The following is a 22,500-nucleotide window of genomic DNA, read 5'->3' as shown; positions in this document are numbered from 1 at the left end:
AAGTGTTTGTGCTCTTCTATATCAGGTTAACTCGATATTTTCACATCATTCAGCACAAAATCAACTTTAAACAGTAACGAAATCGAAAGTGAAAGCAGAGCTTCCGTCAACAGGAAGAATGCGGATGTATATATTTCAGCAGCGGCGGGTAAGATAGACGCTCCTGGCGGGAAACACTTTTCAAATTGTAGCTTTCTTAAAAGCAGGGTTTGACAATAAAGATAGCCCAGTATGCATATGTGATCTTAGAATCGAGAAGCAGCAGCAGGACTGATGAAAACAACTGTCTTCACGCGAGCAACAGAAAGATCACTCGCGCGCACAGGTCATGTGATGCGAGCGGCTGTTTACAAAGCGTGCGCGCTCCCGTTTTCTTCCGCGAAGCGACCGTGCCTGGAAACTGACCTGGTGCGATCTGCTCTCTTTAAACTCGACTGGACAAAAGGTGATGCTTGTGAATCTGCAGACCTGCTGCTTTCAAGAGCTCCAGATTTCAAATAAATGTATTTTTGTAAGCAGCAGCGGCGCCGGTTACTGCTTTCTCTTTTCGTTCCCCATTCTTTAAACAGATTATTAACAGCTCTAATGTTAACGTGATCCTCTTATCACACGGTATGCTTTTCACCAGCTTTCCTTTGCTGATTGCTATTTTTGATAATATGGTTTAATTGTGTGTATATATATATATATAATAAGATTGCTTTAATAGGAGATTAACTCGCTGTTTGGTTAACTGGTGATCAGGAACCTTTAGCCAGAAAAGTTTTTTTAAACAAAAAGAGCATGTATACAGCTATATTCAGCTTGTTTTGCACATTAATTAAAAATTTGTGGCTAAGAAATACAGCCCCTTTACAGCCCTGGAGTTTCAAGGCTTAGAGCGGCCCACCTCAGTTCACGACTGACTATATTAAACTCAGGTCATTTCCAGTTCAGTTTCTAATGACACGATCACGTCTTTTTCAAGCACACAGCTGCTTTTAAGATTAAAGGGGAGCTGAATCTCCAACACTATTCTTTACAACAGCACAACGTCCTTTCCTGCAATATCTGAATATATATTCTGTGCTGAACTCTTTATAGATATCCAGTCCTTTATAACGGTGCTCACACGAAAAATAAAATATGTACACCTATATAAGTGACCCAAACAGTATTACATGTCTTAGCACTAAAAATGAAAATAAATGACTCGGGTGAGGTTTGAACTCCGGTCAGCGGCGTCATAATGAAACGTGCTGACCGCTGGACCACAATGGCTTCAGCATTTACTCTCCTTTTTAGATTTCTGATCAAGGTATGTCAGATTTATTTCAGTTTTTCTTCTTTGGTTTGTGCTAACTGATCCTGAATCTGTGAACTCTTTTCCACCGATTTAAAGGTTTTAATCATTCCCTGATTTCAATACAGAGTTACTGTAAAGATCTATTAAGATGACTAAGTTATCTGTATTTAATTTAAACATTCCCTTTTATAATGATTTGTGCATAACTATGTATTCCCTAATGCAGTGCTTCTCAAACTGTTTTCATCAAGTAGCACCTCAGAAAAAAATTGTCTCTCCAAGTGCCACCAAAATGAGCAGTATTGAAATACAGTAGCGTAGTAGACCCAATAAAGCAGCTACAACTCTGCACAGTTAAAAACACGTGGCAGATTACCTCAGAAATATAGGCTATATGTCATATACGGCATATTATATCCATCATTTTAGATACATTTTGAAATATGTGTAGCATGTGCATGACATATTTCATTCCTCCGCGCACCACTAAAGGAAGCCTGCCACAGTTTGAGCACCACTGCCCTAATTTTATTTCCCTTTAAACATATAATAAAAAGAACAAATAAATAAATAAGAGCTGCTAAATTTGATTTTACTGATAATAATAAATAATTTCTAACAACCAAGACACGTCAACCCTGTCTTAGTTTCTGAGGAGAAATATTAATATTTTTATTGACATTTATCCTGAATTTTAAGTAATGACCACAAACAAATAGTATTTAACATCAGTATTGTAATAGCGAGTGTAGACAAACAGATATATTGATTAAAATAAGAGTTGAAAACCCCTTCAGAAATAGAGAGATAACACATGTACATTCACATTATGTGCTGCAAACAATAAATAAAAGACAAACTACAACATTTGAACTGAATGTAATGCTGTTTAATGGTTTTCTTGATTTGTCCTCTGGTTAAACATTATTCATTTGTGTGTGCTGTTTCTCTTCACTGTGATCTTCAGTTATTTTGTTCAGTTAGTTCAGCTTTGCCTTTGGTACTGACTAATCTATCGTATAAACAAACTTATTGAATATTATTGAACAGTATTCTATAGAAAATAATAATAATATAGCAGAGAGATCTGTATGAGGTGTACTCATTTATATAGAAATCTCTAATCTTATTTTATAGGTTCAACATTGCTGTAAATATTCATCAGAGACCTCTCAGATTTCATCTTAAATACCTTCTCTAAATCCTCCTTCAACACACTCGTCTTCAGGACACGCCCACAGTCAGGAGAGTCTCATGAATATTCATGTCAGTGTCACTCTGTGGAGCCAGTAATATTTCAGGATACACCTGTAGATCACACAGGTGTGTTTTAGTGAAGTGAAAGAGTGAAAGAGCTCAGATTGTGTTCCTGCTGCACAAGAGCGTCTGTACTTCTGCATGTGAGTTTAACACTTCTACATTACGCTGATTTGTGGAGATGATGAAGGGTTTATATGTGTGAGTGTGATTTAAATGTCTGATCCTGAAGCTCAAATCCTCAAACACAGATTAAACACTGAGTCAAACACGCTCATTTAAACACTGTGTCTAAAAGCTTTATTTTTAATCCCTTTACAGTGTTTGTGCTCTTCTATATCAGACTGACTCAATAGTGTCCAATAATTCAGCATTAAATATAACTCTAAACATTCAGAGTCACCAAATCAAAAGTAAAGTTAAAGCAGACCTTCCAGTTGAACAGGAAGAAAAGCTGCTGAAAACAACAAGCTGACGATCCTTAAACAACACTGCATTTAACCCTTTACTGTCAGAGTAACTCATTAACCAAAGAGCCTCTTTAGTAGAGAGACATTTTAATACTCACTAAATCAACAATTGGCTGAACCTGAACTTCTCTTGATAAACTCTATATAACATGCATTTACCTTAAATCAAATGTGAAACAGCGGAGATGTCAGATCAGGGTTAAACCAACTGCATTCATGTTAAGGACTATATATATATATGTGTGTGTGTGTGTGTATGATTGTTTCCTGAAAGCTCTGCTAATGTCTGCATTGGTGTTTTAGCTGCAGTATGGCAGAGGAGCGAGTAAAGGACTCTCTCTCAGAGAAACACAGGTATTGACTCTGTTTTTACACCATTATTTCAACATGACGACAGACAGATCTTCAGTCAACTATTAGTCTGTGCTGAATTAAACTGAACAAACTCATATTTGTCTGATAAACTCTTGTAAAGGAGACTGAAGTTTGTCCTGCAGTTTATTCCTCTGCTGTGTTTGTGTGTTCAGTGTGAGATCAGGATCATGTGTGTCCAGCTCTGTGTCTCTGAAGAGTGACCGGTCTAAAGGTGGTTTACCTCCAGAACTCAGAGGGAAAACACCATCATCAGTCAAAAGGTATTTAGTGATTTACATTATTGATCACACTTGGACTGTATTGAACATGTTATTGTGAACCAACAATCCAGAAAATAGAGTCATTAGTAAATGAATCAGTTGTTTGGATGAATCAAATGACTCAATGACTTTTGGTGAATTTAGACATTTACAGACACCTAGTGATGGTTTTAGTTTCTTATTCAGAACATCTTTTAGACAGGCAAGTGGACAAAACAAGCAATCAATCATAATCAAGGGTAATCCACAAAGAGTAATCCAATATCCAGACAGCTCACAATAAACACAGAAGATTAAAACACACACCAGCGAAACACGCTCTGAGTGTACATGAACGAGTAACACACCGCTAATCCACAAGAGTACTCCAGTAAACAGAGCTGATGGCTGATTTTGGAGCGCTGCTTCATGAAGCTTCAATACCTTTACATTTATTTTGTTGTAAATCAGTGGATCAGAGCATTTGACAGATCTATTGACAGCTCAGTTTAGCCGGTTCTGGAAAATGTTTGGTCGTCCCACACATCTTCTAATAAAGGATTATGGGGCCACTGTGCTCTGAGGAACCTTCAGTGCAGCAGAAATGTTTCTGTAACCTTGGCCAGATCTGTGTCTTGCCACAATTCAGTCTCTGAGCTGTTCAGGCAGTTCCTCTGACCTCATGATTGTCGTTGGCTCTGAGATGCATTGTGAGCTGTAAGCTCTTATATAGACAGGTGTGTGGCTTTAATCAAGTCCAATCAGTGTAATCAAACACAGCTGGACTCAACTGACGGTGAAGAACCATCTCAAGGAGGATCAGAAGAAATGGACAGCAGCTGAGCTCACAGCAAAGCGTCTGAACCATGTGATATTTCAGCTTTTCTTTATTAATAAATCTGCAAAAATGTCTACAGTTCAGTGTTGTTCTGTCAGTATGGGCTGCTGTGTGGACATTAATGAGGAAACAATGAACTTAAATGATTTTAGCAAATGGCTGCAACAGAACAAAGAGTGGCTCTGAATACTCTCTGTACGCACTGTAAGTCTAATCTGTTTAACAGACCTGATCAGCCTGACCTTGAGCTAAGAGTTACTTTGTGTTAGTTTGGTGCCGGGTGAAATGTTTTTTTTTTTTTTCAATAATTGTCTCATCTGTCAGTCTTAATACAAGGTGTACTAAGGAGACTGAAGTTTGTCCTGCAGTTTATTCCTCTGGTGTGTTTGTGTGTTCAGTGTGAGATCAGGATCACGTGTGTCCAGCTCTGTGTCTCTCAAGAGTGACTGCTCTAAAGGTGGTCATCCTCCAGACCTCAGAGAGAAAACACCATCATCTGCCAGAAGGTATTTTGTGTTTTACATTATTGATCACACATGGATTGTTTCAGGCATATTATTGTGAACCAACAATCCAGTAAAGAGAATCACTTCTGAATGAATCAGTAGTGTGAATGACTCAAATGACTCAATGACTTTGTCTCATTTACAGACACCTAGTGGCAGATTTAGTTTCTTATTCAGACAATCTCCAGTGGATCTTCCAGGTAGGAAAAACTACTTTTGATTCATATTTTAATTGTAAATATAACACAGAAAATGTTTACTGGAAAAGATCCTGCTTCAGCAACACATTTCATTTGTAACTGTTATTTTTCATGTAATTAAAGATGTTAAGAATTAAAAAGTATTTGTTAAGTGAGGAATAATTGACTGCAGTTCATTGAATTATTCGCGAATAGTTCACACACATTACACATTTAGTGTGCATTATTTTCTAATAATTCAACAGACCACAGTCAATTATTCTGCAGTTTTTAATAGATGTCTAAACAATGATAGCCAGACCAAAAAAAAGGGTCAATTTAAGCTGATACACCTAAAAATCTACTAAACATCTAACTATAGTCCAGAACTAGACTAGTCCTCAAACACACAGATCAGACAGATTCACACTGCTGCATATCTGATGACTAGTCTAGTTTTGGGCTGTTGGTAAACATCTATTAGACTTCTTTTAAATATAAATGTAATAATTGAGATATGTTTGCTGGGATGCTGATGTTCCCACAGCTAAAGCCGCCATGTTGTGTTCCAGACATTTGTCAGGTTTTTGTCCTCAAACTTCTCCTGTGTGTGAAACTAGTTTCTCACAAATCCAAAGCTTTCTGTGTGTTTTGATGTGATGTTTGACTGTGAAGTTACTGGAATCATTCAGTGTAGACATATGGAACTGTCATGTGCTCAAAACCTGCCAAATCTGCTTTAGCTGTGTGTTTATCTGAAAATAACAACACCTTACAAAGTTTATCAGCCAATCAGAATCAAGCGTTCAACAGACTCATATTATAATGTCTTTTTGTCTTTATTGAGTAGTTTGTGGACGTACAACTGTATGTTAATGAATGTTTTATTTAAATATTGATCTTCTCTTTTCTTCAATCATAGAATCTTGAGAGCAAAATGATCAGATTTCTGAAGAATCAACTGGAAAACTTTAAGAAAATCTTACAAGAAGAAAACAGACAAGAGTTTGTAAAGGACTATATTGAGAACAGAAGCATTATCACAGAAGCAGCTCTTGATCTCACACTCTTCTTCCTGAGAGAGATGAAGCAAGATCAAGCTGCTGATACTCTCCAGGGTAAGAGACTCATGGCCATCTGTCAGACTGACACTTACTAATATAGCTGGAAAAGTAAAGACTAAATCTCTCTGTTTCTTTGCTCCTGTGTTTAGGCGAGCTGTCCTTCATTAATCAGCTTAAATGTAGCCTGAAGAGGAAATATCAAAGTGTGTTTGAAGGAATTGCTCAGCAAGGAGACTCCACACTACTGAATAACATCTACACAGATCTCTACATCACTCAGGGTGCGAGTGAACAGGTCAACACTGAACATGAGATCAGACAGATTGAAGCTGCTTCCAGACGTCATCAGTCACTAGAGATACAGGTTGAATGCAAACATTTGTTTGAAGCAGCTGAACAAGACGAGCAGATCAGAACAGTCCTGACAAAAGGAGTTGCTGGCATCGGGAAATCAGTCTCTGTGCAAAAGTTTGTTCTGGATTGGGCTGAAGGGAAAGAAAATCAAGACATCAGCTTCATATTTCCTCTTCCATTCAGAGAGATGAACTTAAAGGAGAAAGAAAGACAAAGTTTAAAAGACCTCATAACTCAGTTTTTCCCAGAGACTAAAGGACTGAACCTTACAAGAAGCACACGATTCAAAGTCCTGTTCATCCTAGATGGATTGGATGAATGTCGTCTTCCTCTGAACTTTGCTGGTAATGAGACGTGTCGTGATGTATCTTCAGCAGTCTCTCTGGATGTTCTCCTGACGAACCTCATCAAGGGAAATCTGCTTCCTTCTGCTCTCATCTGGATCACCAGCAGACCAGCAGCTGCCAGTAAGATTCCTGCTGACTGTATCGACCGGCTGACAGAGATACGAGGATTCAATGATGCCCAAAAGGAGGAGTACTTCAGAAAGAGACTCACAGATCAGAATCAGGCCAGAGAAATCATTGATCACATTAAACAGTCAAAGAGTCTCTTTATTATGTGCCACATCCCAGTCTTCTGCTGGATTTCAGCCACTGTTCTCCAGAACATACTGAAACTGAAACACAGGGCTCATGCTGAAACACTGCAGGAATCTCCCAAGACTCTGACACAGATGTACACACACTTTCTCCGCTTTCAGATCCAGCAGAGCAGAAGAAAGTATGATGGAGAAAACACAGCAGATGTCTCCTGGGATCCAAACCTCATCCTTTCACTGGGGAAACTGGCCTTCCAGCAGCTGGAAAGAAACAATGTGATCTTCTATGAGAGCGATCTGAAAGACTGTGGCATTGACGTCTATAAGGCATCGGTGTACTCAGGCATGTGTACCCAGATCTTTAAGGAGGAGACAGGAATCATTCTTGGTACCATGTACTGCTTTCTTCACTTGAGCATTCAGGAGTTCATTGCAGCCCTTTATCAACATCTGATTCTAGACAGAGACAAGAAGCATGGATTGTTTTTACAGGTAAGCAAAAATAAAGGCGTGACCGATTTCCTGAAGACTGCAGTGGACAAGGCTCTGGAAAGTGAGAATGGACATCTGGACCTTTACCTTCGCTTCCTTCTCGGTCTGTCACTCCAGTCCAATCGACAACTCTTACGAGGCCTGTTGACACAGCAGGATGACAGAGACCAGAGCAAAGAGGAAATAATTGCCTACATCAAGCAGAAACTTGAAGGGAATCTGTCTCCAGAGAGATCCATCAATCTGTTCTACTGTCTGAATGAACTGAACGACCAAACTCTGCTGAAAGAGATTCAGTCTCTCCTCAGTAGTGGAAGTCTGTCATCTGCTCGCCTTTCACCTGCCCAGTGGTCTGCTCTGGTCTTTGTGTTGTTGACGTCAGAGGAGGAGCTGGAGGAGTTTGAGCTTCAGAAATTCCAGAGATCAGACGAGTGTCTCATCAGACTATCAGCAGTCATCAAAACCTCCAAAAGAGCTCTGTGAGTCAAAGTGCTTCTTTCTTTCATCTGTAGAAGTCCATCTGTTAGCCCAATGAGGAAACTAACAGCGTGGTCAAAGGTTATATGCATGTAAGCCTTTTCTAGCGCTTCTGAAAATAATTTTGTTATTTATTAGAATTTATTTATAGTTGTTTTTAGCTCTAAATTTAATCTGACTCCAATTTTAAGTAACCATCAAATTTAGACTATTTCTAAATGTAAGAACGGATCACATTCATCATTTATGACTCAATGTAGAGTTTTGATCTATATCTGTTCCCATACTCTTCAGTTATACATTCATTAAATGTTTGGGAGAAATACCTCCTAAGTAACAGCGCGATGCCAGTAAACTCCATTGTCTAATAGTGGAAATTGCACACAAGTCAGCTATAAAATGATACAGCACCTTAAAAGTCATGTTTGGTGAGAGTGGAATGATCACACTGATGTTTCCTCCATTCTGTCTGTTTTGACTCATTTCTATACTGATAATTTTCAGGTAACAATGACACAGACACACACTCATAGACATACACACTCATACACTATGGTCAGATGTGTTTGCTCAGTTCACCTATACCATATGTCTTTGCACTATGGGGGAAACTAGAGCTGGGACTCAAACTAGTGACCTTCTTGTTCTTCGGTGAAAGTGTTAAACACTAAACCACTGTGCTGCCCACTTCTTTATCATATCTTCTTCTAATATATTATATCTTCTAAAGTTGTAATGTTAAATATAATCCATACTCAAAGAAACTGACAGAGTTGAAGACTGGGGTGTTCCAGAAAGCTGGGTTAACTTACCATCTGCTAAACCCTGAACTCTCGTTTGATTTACCCAAAACCTGCTTACTACGAGTATGTTGGTTCCAAAACAGGTGCTAAGAGTTAGTTAAATCAACCTCCTTAAGATAACCGCAGGTTAATGCTCGAGCACGGCACATACCTGAAGTCACTTTCAGTAGATCGCCGAATTCAGGAGTCATCATAGAAAATCATAGTGAGAAAAAAAGGTTTTAATCACAGATTACACATCTCAATCCACGAAAGAAAGAAATATAAGAAAAGAAATAGATGAGAACAGAAAAAAACAAATAATAAGAGAATTTGTTAGTTCATTAAATTACACATGCCGCCCTCCTGTTTATTGTAATAAAGAAATTAACTTCTCTTTAACATCCTTTTTGAGTATGTTGTGTAACAATTCATGCATTTAATTTTCCTGCCATTAATTTCCTAACGCCACAATGCACGTGTATTAATTAGTTTTTAAGGCTTATCGAAATTGTAATCCTTCTGGGACTCTAACTCTGTCCAAAGTCATAATTAAACACAGAAACATTCTCTGAAAAGGTCATATTTGATTACTGGAGCTGTATTAAACACTCTAGAACAGTGGTTCTCAAACTATGGTACGTGTACCACTAGTGGTACGCAGGCTTCCTTCTAGTGGTACGTGGAGGAATAAAATGTCATGTACATGCTACACACATTTCAAAATTTATTAGTAATGATGTATATAATATGCCATGTATGACATATAGCCTATATTTCTGAGGTAATCTGCCAGGTTTTTTAACTGTGCAGAGTTGTAGCTGCTTTACCGGGCCTACTACGCTACTGTATTTCAATACTACTCATTATGGTGGTACTTGGGGAGAAAATATATTCTGAGGTGGTACTTGATGAAAAAAGTTTGAGAACCATTGATCTAGAATATTCTTTCTGTCATGCGGCTCATAGAAAAAGGCCTGTTTAACTGCTGTGGGCCACCAGTTAGAGGAGCTGCTCTGTCCTTCAGTGGTTATGATGTTTGACTTAACCCACACAATCTGTCACTGTTGTAAGTGATTGTTGTCTGGTAGCTTTAGCTTCTTGTTATGCTTTTTGTTTTGCATGCAGACAAAGTTATTTCTGCCTCAACGAACAAGCAGTGTAAGAATTTGTCTGCACTTTTCCATGCTTGAATTTCACTATTGCATCACAAAACAATCTTTTATATATAATTAAAAATGTATTCATTTATTAAATAGTATAACTTCTATTATATTATATTATATATTCTAAAGTACCTGAATAAGATCCATCTTCAAATACGAATGAAGTCACATAAGCATCACGATAAGGTGAGAAATGTATATGAAAAATATGTTACACGTTGAAAGGTGCGTGTAGGTACAGTTGTCTAAAATTCCCTGACAGGAATACAACGAGCTGCACTGAATGTTTTCTATGGTAAGCGCAGACCCGCGGTTTGTCACGTTTGATTTCAAAAGGTTTATTAAATACGTTAACCATTCTTTTGAATATCGACAACGTTCATTCAATTATACGTTTGGTTGTGAAAAGAACTATGCACTTATAACCCTCTCACAACTAAAAGCTGTATATTTGTGCTTCTGCGTCCATAAATATTCTCATCAAAAGAGCCGCAATGCTTAGTAAACTCTCTGAAACAGACAAACTCTGGAACACTGCTTCGGAGCAGGTTATCTTCAGAGAGTAAGTTGCTATGGCTACCTAACATACCCCAGAAGTTACCTCCGATTTTGGAACCAAAGCTGAGGTTATCTACAAACTTACTCTCAAACTTACCCGGGTATGTCACATAACCTGCTTTCTGGAATACCCCCCAGAACAGACCAAAATCCAAAGGTAAACTAAACACAACATAACAGGGCTTATAAGGACAGAACCAATTAGACAACAATGAACAGCTGAAAACAAGGAGTGATCCTGTGAGCAGGCATACAGGAAATGAAAACAAAACACAAGACAAGAGCTAGTGCCCTCAAGAGTCTACATAAGGGCACTGCAGCAGATGTGACAAACACACTCACTAGCACAGACACACACTCATACACATACACACTCATACACTGTGGTCAGTTTTGTTTACTCAGTTCACCTATACCATATGTCTTCACACTGTGGGGGAAACTGGAGCTGGGACTCAAAGCAGCGACCTTCTTGTTGTTAGGCGAAAGTGCTAACCACTGAACCACTGTGCAACCCTCTTCTTCATTAAATCTTCCTCTAATCGTGCAGGCAAAGCCAATGTTAGAGCTGGATTCAGGTGCAGTTCTAATGTTAAATAATCCATACACAAAGAAAACGCCAGAGCTGAAGAGCAGAAAACACAGACAAGAGAGACACACACACACATACAGCAAACTATGATCAACACATAATGACTGAAACAGAGGAGCTTAAACACACTAGTGAGTTAACAAGGGGGTGAAGAGTAACTGGGCAACTAACAGCTGTAACATGGAGAACACAAGAACAACACAATATTACACGGACTGGCCAACCAGGACCGTGACACAGCTCCCTTCTAGGAGAAGACTCCAGATGATCCTCAGAGGAAAACACAAGACAAGAGTGAGTTCAGCAGCTGGAGGTGTTACAGTGGACAAGGGTGATGGCCAGTGCCAGACGGACTCTGCAGATGTTTTTTTTGCCATTTCTGCAGAGAATTTTGGTAAAAATCGGCGGATTTCTGAGGAATTATTTTGGGAGTATCATAACTAAATCCTTAATTAGTGAAATAAAAAGTAATACCTTTTAATGTTTTTTCAATGTTTAAATTGCAAATCTAATCAGATTCACTTTATTTGGTAAACAAAGCAAGTGTCTTATATAATATCTCTACTGAAAGACTGAAAATATGACAGTACACTGCATTGTGCATAAATCAGATGAACATTTTTATATTATTCAATAAAATTACTGTAATTTATTAAAAAAATAAATACATTTAGATTTACACACGTTTACTCAAGTAATAAGCAGAATTAATGATGGGCTAAAAATCTGCAGAATTCTGCGCGCAGATTCCGTGTGGGCCTAGACATGGAGGAGAGGCAGGTTAATGACATGACAGGGTACAGGACAGGTGAGGAGAAACTGACAGGCAGGAGGACAAGGCAAAGCCAGGGACTACTGGACAGTAAACCAGAGCAGATCCTGTGGATCAGGATAAACAGCTGAGCACAGAGATATAATGTGTTCCTAAATTTTGCATTCACGGGTGAGGCAGTCCTCATCACTGGCACTGATCAATATAATCATGTATTTTCTGTATTTCTATGATGTCTATCTCTGTTTGCTTTTATTTGTCTGTTAATATGCAACTTTTAAATGTGCTAAAGGAAATGATTATTATTTACTTTTGTTCATGTGTTTTATTGTCTGTCATCTGTGGACCTTTTTGCGTGATTTTCTCGTCTTTTGATAAAAATATTTCTTGGACTATTCAGACATCTGAAGGAAACCATTTACTGTAGTTGCATAAACCTAAATCCTATTAAAAGCTAAAATCAGCAGATGTGCTCACTAACTAGTGAAGTTAAACCAGTCACTACAGTTAGACGTGCTTCAGACTATTAAACACACCAGATTAACACAGAAATATTGTGTTTGTCCTCTACACAGGCTACAGCGCTGTAATCTCACTGTTGAGTGCTGTGAGAGTTTGTCTTCAGTTCTACAATCCTCAAACTGTGTGCTGAGAGAGCTGGACCTGAGTAACAATGACCTGCAGGATTCAGGAGTGAAGCTTCTCTCTGATGGACTGAAGAGTCAACACTGTAAACTGGAGAAACTGAGGTAAATGATTCTCCACTCTACAACATTAAAAGTGTTTTGATTGAGATGGAAATGTCCAGATATATTTAAGAGCATTAGTGGAGAAACTGCAAAATGCTGCTTCTCAAATGAAAGTTGCTCTTTTTCTTAATCAGTTCAGGAAATCAGTGACACTGAGGTAAAATAAAACATTTCCATCAAATAAATGCCGCCACAAATGACTTTTCCATTGTGAAATGCTGTAAAGTCTGATGAGGTAATGAGCATATGCTGTGATGTATTTTATTTCTGTTTATTTATTGTGAATATTTCATATTTAATGTGAAGTCAAATATGAGAAACCCTGTTTATATCAGATATAATATTGCTCTTTAGTGTCATTTCTGCTGAAATGATCATTGATTGGTGTTCTTTGGTGTTTTTGGGGCGTCTCTAAATGAGCTGTGTTTCTGCAGATGTTCAGCCCATCACTGAGTCTCTTTATTTACTGATGTTCATGTGTGTAAAGTTATATTCAGTCAGTTTTATATTCATTTCAGGAATATTATTGACTAATATGAAGATGTTGATGTGATTTATTTGCAATACAGTTTGTAAAGTCATATTTTCTGTCTGTTAATATTATATGAGAGTCTTGCTTTGTTTAACAAATATGAGGATCTGAATGGATTTGAAATATCAGAAATATAAGAACAGAAATAGCAATAAATAAATCTGTCTGGCCGACTCATTTTGGTCAGAGATCTTCTCTTTATAAAGTTTATCTAATAATGAAATACAAATGTTTAATCTTCCTCCATGTGACCATCAAAGCAACTCTGAATAGTTAAAGGAGTCTTTTCCTTTTCCCTATGAGGAGAAATCACTCATTATAGACACTTCAATAATTACATCACACTCACACACAATAATACAGTGTCTTTTACTGTCCTCTACACAGGCTACAGTGCTGTGAACTCACTGTTGAGTGCTGTGAGAGTTTGTCTTCAGCTCTACAATCCTCAAACTGTGTGCTGAGAGAGCTGGACCTGAGTAACAATGACCTGCAGGATTCAGGAGTGAAGCTTCTCTCTGATGGACTGAAGAGTCAACACTGTAAACTGGACACACTGAGGTAAATGATTCTCCACTCTACAACATTAAAAGTGTTTTGATTGAGATGGAAATGTCCAGATATATTTAAGAGCATTAGTGGAGAAACTGCAAAATGCTGCTTCTCAAATGAAAGTTGCTCTTTTTCTTAATCAGTTCAGGAAATCAGTGTATTTTAATGATTATTTTTATTTAAAGAGCCCATATTATACATGAAATAGGGTCATATCTTGGTTGTAAGGGTCTCCAACAACAGTTTAATATCCATGCAAGGTCAAAAAAACACTTTCGTGGTCTTATAATCTGCATTTATTTTTACCTAATTATCCCAGCGACTCCTGTATGAATCGTCCAGTGATTCATTTGTTCCCAAACCCCTCCTTAGCGCGAAGCTAATCTGCGCTGATTGGACCGATGACAGTCTGTCGCGATTGGTCGACTGCCTTCAGTCAGAGAGTGAAATGCCAAACAGCTAATCAGCAATATAAAAGTAATCACAGTTCATACACGCTCGATAGTGTAGGCGTGGATTTTAGCTGCCAGTGGGTCAATGTAAATACAGACTATGGACTTGAAAATTCAGACGACTGACTATTTTATTGAACAAAAACTCCAAAAACAGTTGAGTAGATCTCCTAGCTTCTCACTCTGCTCTTTTCACAGACACACACACACATATTGCACACACACACACACACGCACTTAACCCTGCTCCGGACTACAACGCACGCGCACACACACACACACACACACACACAAACACACACACCTCCGGACGACAGCGCGCGCACACGCACACACAGACACACACACTACTCTTCGTCCACGGAGGTCCGTTAACAAAGCAGCACGCGTAGCGTTTTTAACGTGACTTTGCACGCGATAAGAGAATATAGCCAGTTAACCTGATACAGTACACGCGGTTACAAGTAACAAATCACAACTAAATACATTTGCAAGCTAGAGTCAACGAGGCAACTTTAATCGCACGTACTTACACTTGAGAAATGGAGGAAGAAACCCATCCTGACGTCCATCAGTAAGTTACTCTTTACTGATCCTTCCTTTAACAAACGCAGATGATGTATTTTTTGTAGCATGTAGTTTCCAGAAGTTTCCAACTGCTTGGTTATAATGCTGATGTTTCATCTTTGGGTAGAGACTCAATATATCCATCTGCAGTGTTACTTCAATCGACCGGCATGTTTGTGTGCGTGTGTTTGTGTGTGTGTGTCTGGGTTTCTGCGTCAGAGGGCGGGGCCGCAGGTTTGAAATCTCCCGGGTTTGCGCGTGCACGTGAATAACTTGGTTTCGTTCGTACGTCATGGCGAAACACCTAATGAATCGGTATCAAGGCGACTCGTTTGAAGCACTATGAGTCGACTCTTTTATAGATGAATCAACCGTTTTAAACACTGTATTCTTACAGATTTAAGCCTTAGCTGGATACTTCACTTCACTTAGAGCTGTGTTACACACTACATGGAGGGGAATTTTCAAAAACCCATAATATGAGCTCTTTAATTACCTCTAAATCTTTATTTATATTTTAATGATTATATTTATAGTTTATCTGTGAATTGGTTTATTGGAGCAGGTTTGACAGGCTCTGATCATTTGCATTTTGCAGGTTCATAAATATATAAAGTCTCGTGGTCCTCTTTTCTGAACTCAAATTTAGCAGTTTTCTCACATTTCAAAATATCCAAGAATATATTAGATGACATTTAATATTCAGTTTTATTAAATAACAATAGTCAATAATTCTAACTGACACAAATTCAATAGTTTTGTCATATTATTAACCTCATAGTTTGTTTTTACATCAGATGAATGACTGAAATCACACTGTTAATGTAATCTGTGTTCTTCTTTCTCAGATTGGTCACGTGTAATCTCACTGTTCAGTGCTGTGAGAGTTTGTCTTCAGCTCTACAATCCTCAAACTGTGTGCTGAGAGAGCTGGACCTGAGTAACAATGACCTGCAGGATTCAGGAGTGAAGCTTCTCTCTGATGGACTGAAGAGTCAACACTGTAAACTGGACACACTGAGGTAAATGATTCTCCACTCTACAGATACAGTTTCATATTGGGTTACCTGATGTGGATCCCCATTCAGTGGATTGACAGAAGAAGAAACAAAACATTTACAGGGTTGTGGTTTTAATCATAGCTTTAATAATGTATGTTTATCTATAAATATATTTAAAAGCATCACTAAGTCTATTATGAAATGTTGCACTTTCAGAGCTTCTCTTTTTCCAATATACCCAAATGTGACTTAAAGTTAAAGGAATCAGTTTATTTTAATGATCTTTATAATGAATTACCTCTGAATTATTTATTCATATTTTATATTTTTATATTTATATCTGTTGTGTCCTGGTGAAGTTTAGACATGCTCTGCTGTTTGTTCAGTTTGCAGTTTCTTCTAAACATATAAAAGTCTCACGACACTCTTAATATTATCTAAACCAGTGGTCCACAACCTTTTTCTAACTGCGGACCGGTCAACGTGAATCCACTGTGTACTCATATGGAACTTTATTAGCACATTGCTCCATCATTACAATGCTATTATAACATTAGGAAGTAATAACTTTATTAACACATTGCTCCAACAATAAAACATATTATAACATCAGTGACGCTAAATCAATGGGAGCCCTGAGCTTGTTTCTTTGCAACGAGATGGTCCATAGAAGGAAGATTGCTGGAAAGAGCGCGTGCACGTCTAGAACGTGCTGACGTGAGACGTCTGCTTTAGCCAATCAGAACAGTCAGACGCATTCACGTCCGCACGGTTTATGAGAATAAAAGCCTTTGAATATTTTTCCAGACACATTTAGCTGCTAGAAATTAGTGACATAACGTTTATATGTTCCCTTTAATGCCAACCGTATAAATAATTATTGATAAGATGCTTATGATAAGCCGTTGTTTGTTTACCTTCAAGCTTTGCATGTGCCTGTGAAACAGCCGGTGGGCGCAGCACACACACATACAGTATCATGTACATCTCGACATGCGAAAGTGTTTCTCAAACTCCTTTAACAGTGAAGACTGGTGATCGTGCAGCAGCTTGGTGAGTGAGGGCGCAGGCTCAGTCTCACACAAAATCCACGCTAATGTTTGAAACACGTCCGATATGCCTCTGTTCACGCGCCGTCCCCACAAATCCAGTTTAAATGCAGCTTCTTTATCTGCCAACTTAAAGATAATTCATTCTTGTTCAGCCCGGTACTGATTGATCCACGCACCAGCACCCGCCTGGGGGTTGAAGACCACTGATCTAAACCACTACAATAATATGAAGACACACTATAAGCCTGTATTCAGCAGTTTACTGTAAGAGACCTGGTGAACTGATGTATTTACTACACATGCATCTGAAAATAACCCTGATTACTCATTCACATGAAGCAATATATTGACTGAAGATCTTCTGTCAGAGAGGCTGTGTGTGAAGGAGAGTCAGCGCTCATGATTATTGATCAGGTGTTTCTCAGCTGACAGAATAAAAGTCCCCTAATGCTCCATCAGTGTGAATGTGACTGTCAGGCTGGTGAAAGAGACATTAAGAGAGCGGGTTTGTGTTTGTTTTAGTTTATTCACATCATCGTCCACAATATAATATACAAATGAAGATCAGGTCATGTTCTGTTGCTCTTTATACAGTAAAGTTTGATCTACAAGCTGAAGTTTGTGACTGTCAGGGCTGTAGTACTCGAGTCCAGACTCAAGACGTTTCTTTCTATAGTCTAGGACTCTCTAATATTCAGATATGAACTTGGTCCAGCAATAGTCATTGGTTGAGTGTGTTTGTCTGGAAAACAGGAAACATCACTGTTACAGTTTTTTAGGATTGCTTACACACTAAAATTAAAAGTAGTACACTATTAGCAAAACCTTACACACAAGTATCAAAACATCAGCCCATATTTGCACAACTATAAGCAAGTTGTCAGCCTCACACTTGTTGCAAAACTCTACACACAGTGATTTGCAAAACACTAAACACACTTAGCATACATTACACACTAAAACCTATCATGAAGTCACTTCCTTGCAATACCAAAGCACTGACTGTCAAATTACTGCACCGTCCAACCAACTTGTTCAACACAGTCGTCAGGTGTGCAAACACTTGTTTGATTAATTGTAGACACACAAATCAGGTGTTTAAGCACTATAAAATGCCAGTTTCAATGATAACCATCAGGTCTCAATATCAACACATACACCATAAAAAAAAAAACATATTCAAATGAAGCAAATTTATGGAGTGCCTTTAGAACACAATTTCGAAAGGGTGAAACGATTGTGGCATGATTATGCAGAGGTATATATTCACTTTAGCAGTGTGGTCTTGCATACTGTCTCGTAATCTTTTACTGTACTGTAATACTAGATCTACACTGAACTACACAATTTTGCCTGACACTGTTCTTCAGGTAGTTTTACGAATAGATGGAGAGGAGATCTAGCATGAGTTCGCTTACGTAGATGATGGTGTGTTTAACCTGATGTGAACACAGAGTAGAAGAAACATCATTGGCCACAGGGCTATAGTCAATGTCCCAGGGCAACGTGGGGGAAATAAACAGTAACACTCTGTGCAGCCATTACAAAGAATGGGGTCCTCCACTGCCATGCCCATATGGGCCCTCACAACACAGCACATATACTTACATTCTTGGACCAATTGCAAAACATAACAGCAGCAAATAAAATTGATCATACGCAATAAATTGTTGTCTGGAACAATGTGTCTGTCCACCGTTCTGCTCTGGTTCAGAACTGGTTTTAGCAACATCCACATTTTACCGTCCTATATCTTCCACTATACTCTCCATTCCTCATCCTTATTAAAGAGTTTTTCTCAGCATGGTAGTGGAAAGTATATGATCTTCATCTCCAAGCTGGGGTACCCCTCATCCAAGCCACAGAGGAGGCCTGAAGATTCTACATTCAAGACACTTCTTTCCAAGGTGTCTTGCTAAGGACAACATTGCAATCGATAATTCTCATGCCAGATCTATCTTACAGTTCAATACGTAAAGTGACATGTTACAGTACTTTGAATCTTCATGCCAACATGTTGGACATGTTGAGGAATAAATGAGTTTCTTCAAGGTGCAACATTGTTCTTGAGTAGTGTTTGGTGAGTTTACTTTATATTTGTACTTTGTTGATGGTAGCCTACTCTAATCATAGGGAAGCAGAAGTGCTAAAAGTGTTTTAGATTTATCACAGCAGTGTTTAACTCCTGCAAACAGTGTATAGTAAATGTGAAAATGTGTGTTTCTTATGGTAAAAAAGTGTGGTTTTTAAACAGAAGTCTATAGTTTTTATAAGAGTGTTTAATTATGCAAAGGATCTGTAGTGTTTTGCTAATTGGGTGTGTGGTTGTGCTAATTGTGTGTACTGTTCTGAAAACACGGGCCCTGTTTTGAAAATTGTGCTTAAGCAATCCAAAAAAACTGTAAATCCACTGTGAGTCTAGAATGGGCACTGACACTCTCGTGTGATTCGCTTCCCTGATGAAAAATCCAGTTTCAACCAGCCTAGGCTGTTAGGCTGTTTTTAGCTGTTTGACCAGGCTGGTTTTAGAGGGGTTCGGGCCATTCCCAGGCTGGTTTAAGCTGGACATAGCTGGTTTTGGCTGGGCTCACAGCCTGGCTAGGCTGGTTAAGCTAGCTTTAGCTGGATTCAGCTGGTCATTTTCCTGCCTGACCAGCTAAGACTAGGCTGTAAATGGCTGGAAACCAGCCTGAAAATGGCCAAAACCCCTCTAAAACCAGCCAACCAGCCTAGGCTGGTTCAAGCTGGATTTTTCAGTAGGGTTGTCTGTCCATATGAGTGCTCTGGTCACTCAGACACATGTGGGACACCGCTCTGTTTCTTAAGACTCCTGGCGGCTAAAGCTAAACTAATAGAGGTAATGTTTAGCTGAGGGCTAGCTAACGTTAACTGCTAGCATGTTCCATCCTAAACATAAGAGTTAGCATTCGCACTGGTTAGAAAGCAGTGAAGGTGATATAATATAATGTATGTCTGATATCTGCACATTTAGGGAGCATTTTTAAAGTCTGGACACCTGATTAGGGCTGGGCGATGTGGATTTGAGTAGATCAGGTTCGATTAGATTAGATAATCCACATTATTGAGGGAAGATAATCTAGTGAAGTGATCAAGTAAATGTCGGCCCAGTCTGTAAGTGTAGATGGTCTAGTAATAACACGACACTTCCCTTTAGATTGTAGATGAATGCATATGCTAAAGCTTTATTTCATGTGTCAGTCGCTCCATCTCACCCACAGGAACAGGCTGACAGACATCTAGAACACACAAATTAAGCAAACAAAGCTCCAGACATGTGAAGGAGAGATTGGGCCTTTTGCTCATGAGTATAATCTGAGGTTTAGACCCCCTCACACGCTTTGGAGAGGAATGTGTGAGTGAAAGAGAAAGCGGATGGCCAATCATGAGCTGCGGCCTCAACACATTACACACATATTAGTCTGAGCACTGGCTAGACAGTATCTATAGGCTGTATCATATTTGCTTGTCCACAGTTTTACTAGTTAATAAATGCGTCTTGATGATGCTGTGATGTAGGGCTGGACGAGAGTGTGAAGCTGCATTGAGTTTGTGCTGGCCATCCTATAAGATAAGCAGGGGTCCGTTCTTCGTACGTGGATTACTCAGTTAGCTGGATTTGGATGTTGACGATTTGACACGATCCAGGATCGTTTCGTTCTTCAAAGCTGATCCGAGAGTTGTTGTCATAGCAACAGTTCTGCTAGCTTAAACCTGATCGGGAGCAGGTTCAATTCATATAAACAGGATTAGATCGGCTCAGTTCAAGCAAAGATAATTCAGAAAGTATGTTCCCAATTCTGATATTTTCTTACAGTTGTAGTTATATACACTTGGGAAAAGAGTAAATATTTTTTAAACTATATATATATATATATATTATAGTTATAGTTATATAAGTTATAGTTATTAATAAAATAAATAAAGTTATACATATTAATAAAACTTATGCAATCTGCACTCTCGAAATGAAAGTACAAAGACTGCCACCTGGTGGTGCACAGAGAAAACGTATTGATTTGAACTTTTTAGATCGCTTTAGTACAAATTGTGTACAATAGAAATGCACAAAATGTGACTTTTTAAAGCAATAATACATTTATGCAGTCATGAACATGTTTTGATAGTTATTATGCCGGTGATTTGATGCTTCACAAAGTTGCAGACGCCTTTACCAATATGAAAATGCTTTTGTAAACAACCTGTTATTCTTTACACCGATTAAAAAACGGCTACTATAATAAAGAAAATCTTTTCTAAATGTAGAACTAAATACATTGATTTGCATTGAAATATATGATGAATACTCTTGACACATGAAAATGTAGCTGCGCAGCTCACAACAAATGTGGAAGGTTATTGCGTGTCATTTTTAACAAGCCGTTTACTGCTAATTTGATGTAATTTTGCTCACATGGATAATTGAATATTAATCAGATGATGTCATTACGCAGCTGTGCCGTCAGCCAATCGTTGCATTGCTGATCATGATTTCGAGGATCGATAGATCTGTCCTTCACAACACACACAGCGATCTCAGATCAGTTCATCCAGACATTAGGCTCGTTTGACTTGACCAAAATCTGCGCAGAATGGATCACCGGTGATCACCGCAAGATGCATGCCGGTTAGAAATGTGTCCGCCTTGCCTTCGCCTCGCTCTGATGTCACGCTGACGTGCGCCAAAAAACTCTCGCGATCGCGAGGCAGGTACCTCGGACAGAGCAGTCGGCCGCAGTTGCTCTCAAAAGACTGCGCTCACTAAAAGCATGATGGGAAACGACTGGCTGACGACACAGCTTAATGCTGATTGGATGAGACTGACACATTACACTTTATTATCTTGTTTAACTAAGGTTTATACCTGGATTTGTTGAATACCTTTTTTGTATTTTCGTTGATAATTAAAAAAAAGTCATAAAGAGCATTACATATGGTTATTTATTTATATTTACACGCAAACAAAAACAAAACACATCTTTGTAAAACATAACGTGACCTATCCAATATAACTAAATGTTACTAATAAATCATTAGGATGTGTGTGTGCTGTATTCTATTTCTCTCTCAGTCTTAAGTCCTGTTTGTTGTCATTTTCACTTTATGTATGTTTGTGTGAATTTTGTATTGTAATTTTTATGCAGCGTTATTGCATTAAAGTCAATCCAATATATACATATATTCAGAAATACAAAGATAATCAGACTGTTTTGTCATTATGCCTCATCTTTGTGTGGTTTCATATGAGAAGTGAAAAGGGTGTAGTAAACAAGACACACACACACACACACACACACACACACACACACACACACACATATGTATATGTATGTGGAGTCAAAAGTCATGTTTAATAGACCAAGAACTTTCCACAGTTTTTCCTACAGTCTAATAGTTTTTATTCTGGAGAAAGTCTTGGGTTGTTTATTTTAGTCTGGCTGGAGTAATATCAGTTTATATAGACCTAATAAGCATGTCAATATAATTAACCCCCTAAGAATTTATTTGTCAAACAAACATTTGTCATGACTTGTCACTCAAAAGCATCTTGCTATGGCTACTTCATTTTT

General features: G+C 38.4%; 1 protein-coding gene across 1 annotated transcript in view; it reads left to right on the top strand.

Moving 5' to 3' along the window:
• LOC108184069 (protein NLRC3-like) overlaps window positions 1-22,500 on the top strand; it is a gene marked incomplete at its 5' end in the record, with an annotated part of 44,123 nt that overhangs the window by 16,382 nt on the left and 5,241 nt on the right. Inside the window, 2 exon segments of the mRNA NM_001444298.1 lie at window positions 13,676-13,849; window positions 15,708-15,881. Coding sequence (NP_001431227.1) covers window positions 13,676-13,849; window positions 15,708-15,881 — 348 coding nt within the window.

Source organism: Danio rerio, chromosome 4, assembly GCF_052040795.2.
Source record: "Danio rerio strain M-AB ecotype USA chromosome 4, GRCz13ab, whole genome shotgun sequence".
In the NCBI taxonomy this organism is placed as follows: Eukaryota; Metazoa; Chordata; class Actinopteri; order Cypriniformes; family Danionidae; genus Danio; species Danio rerio.
Note: the sequence above shows the minus strand (reverse complement) of the source record. Positions and strands in the feature narration are given on the sequence as shown.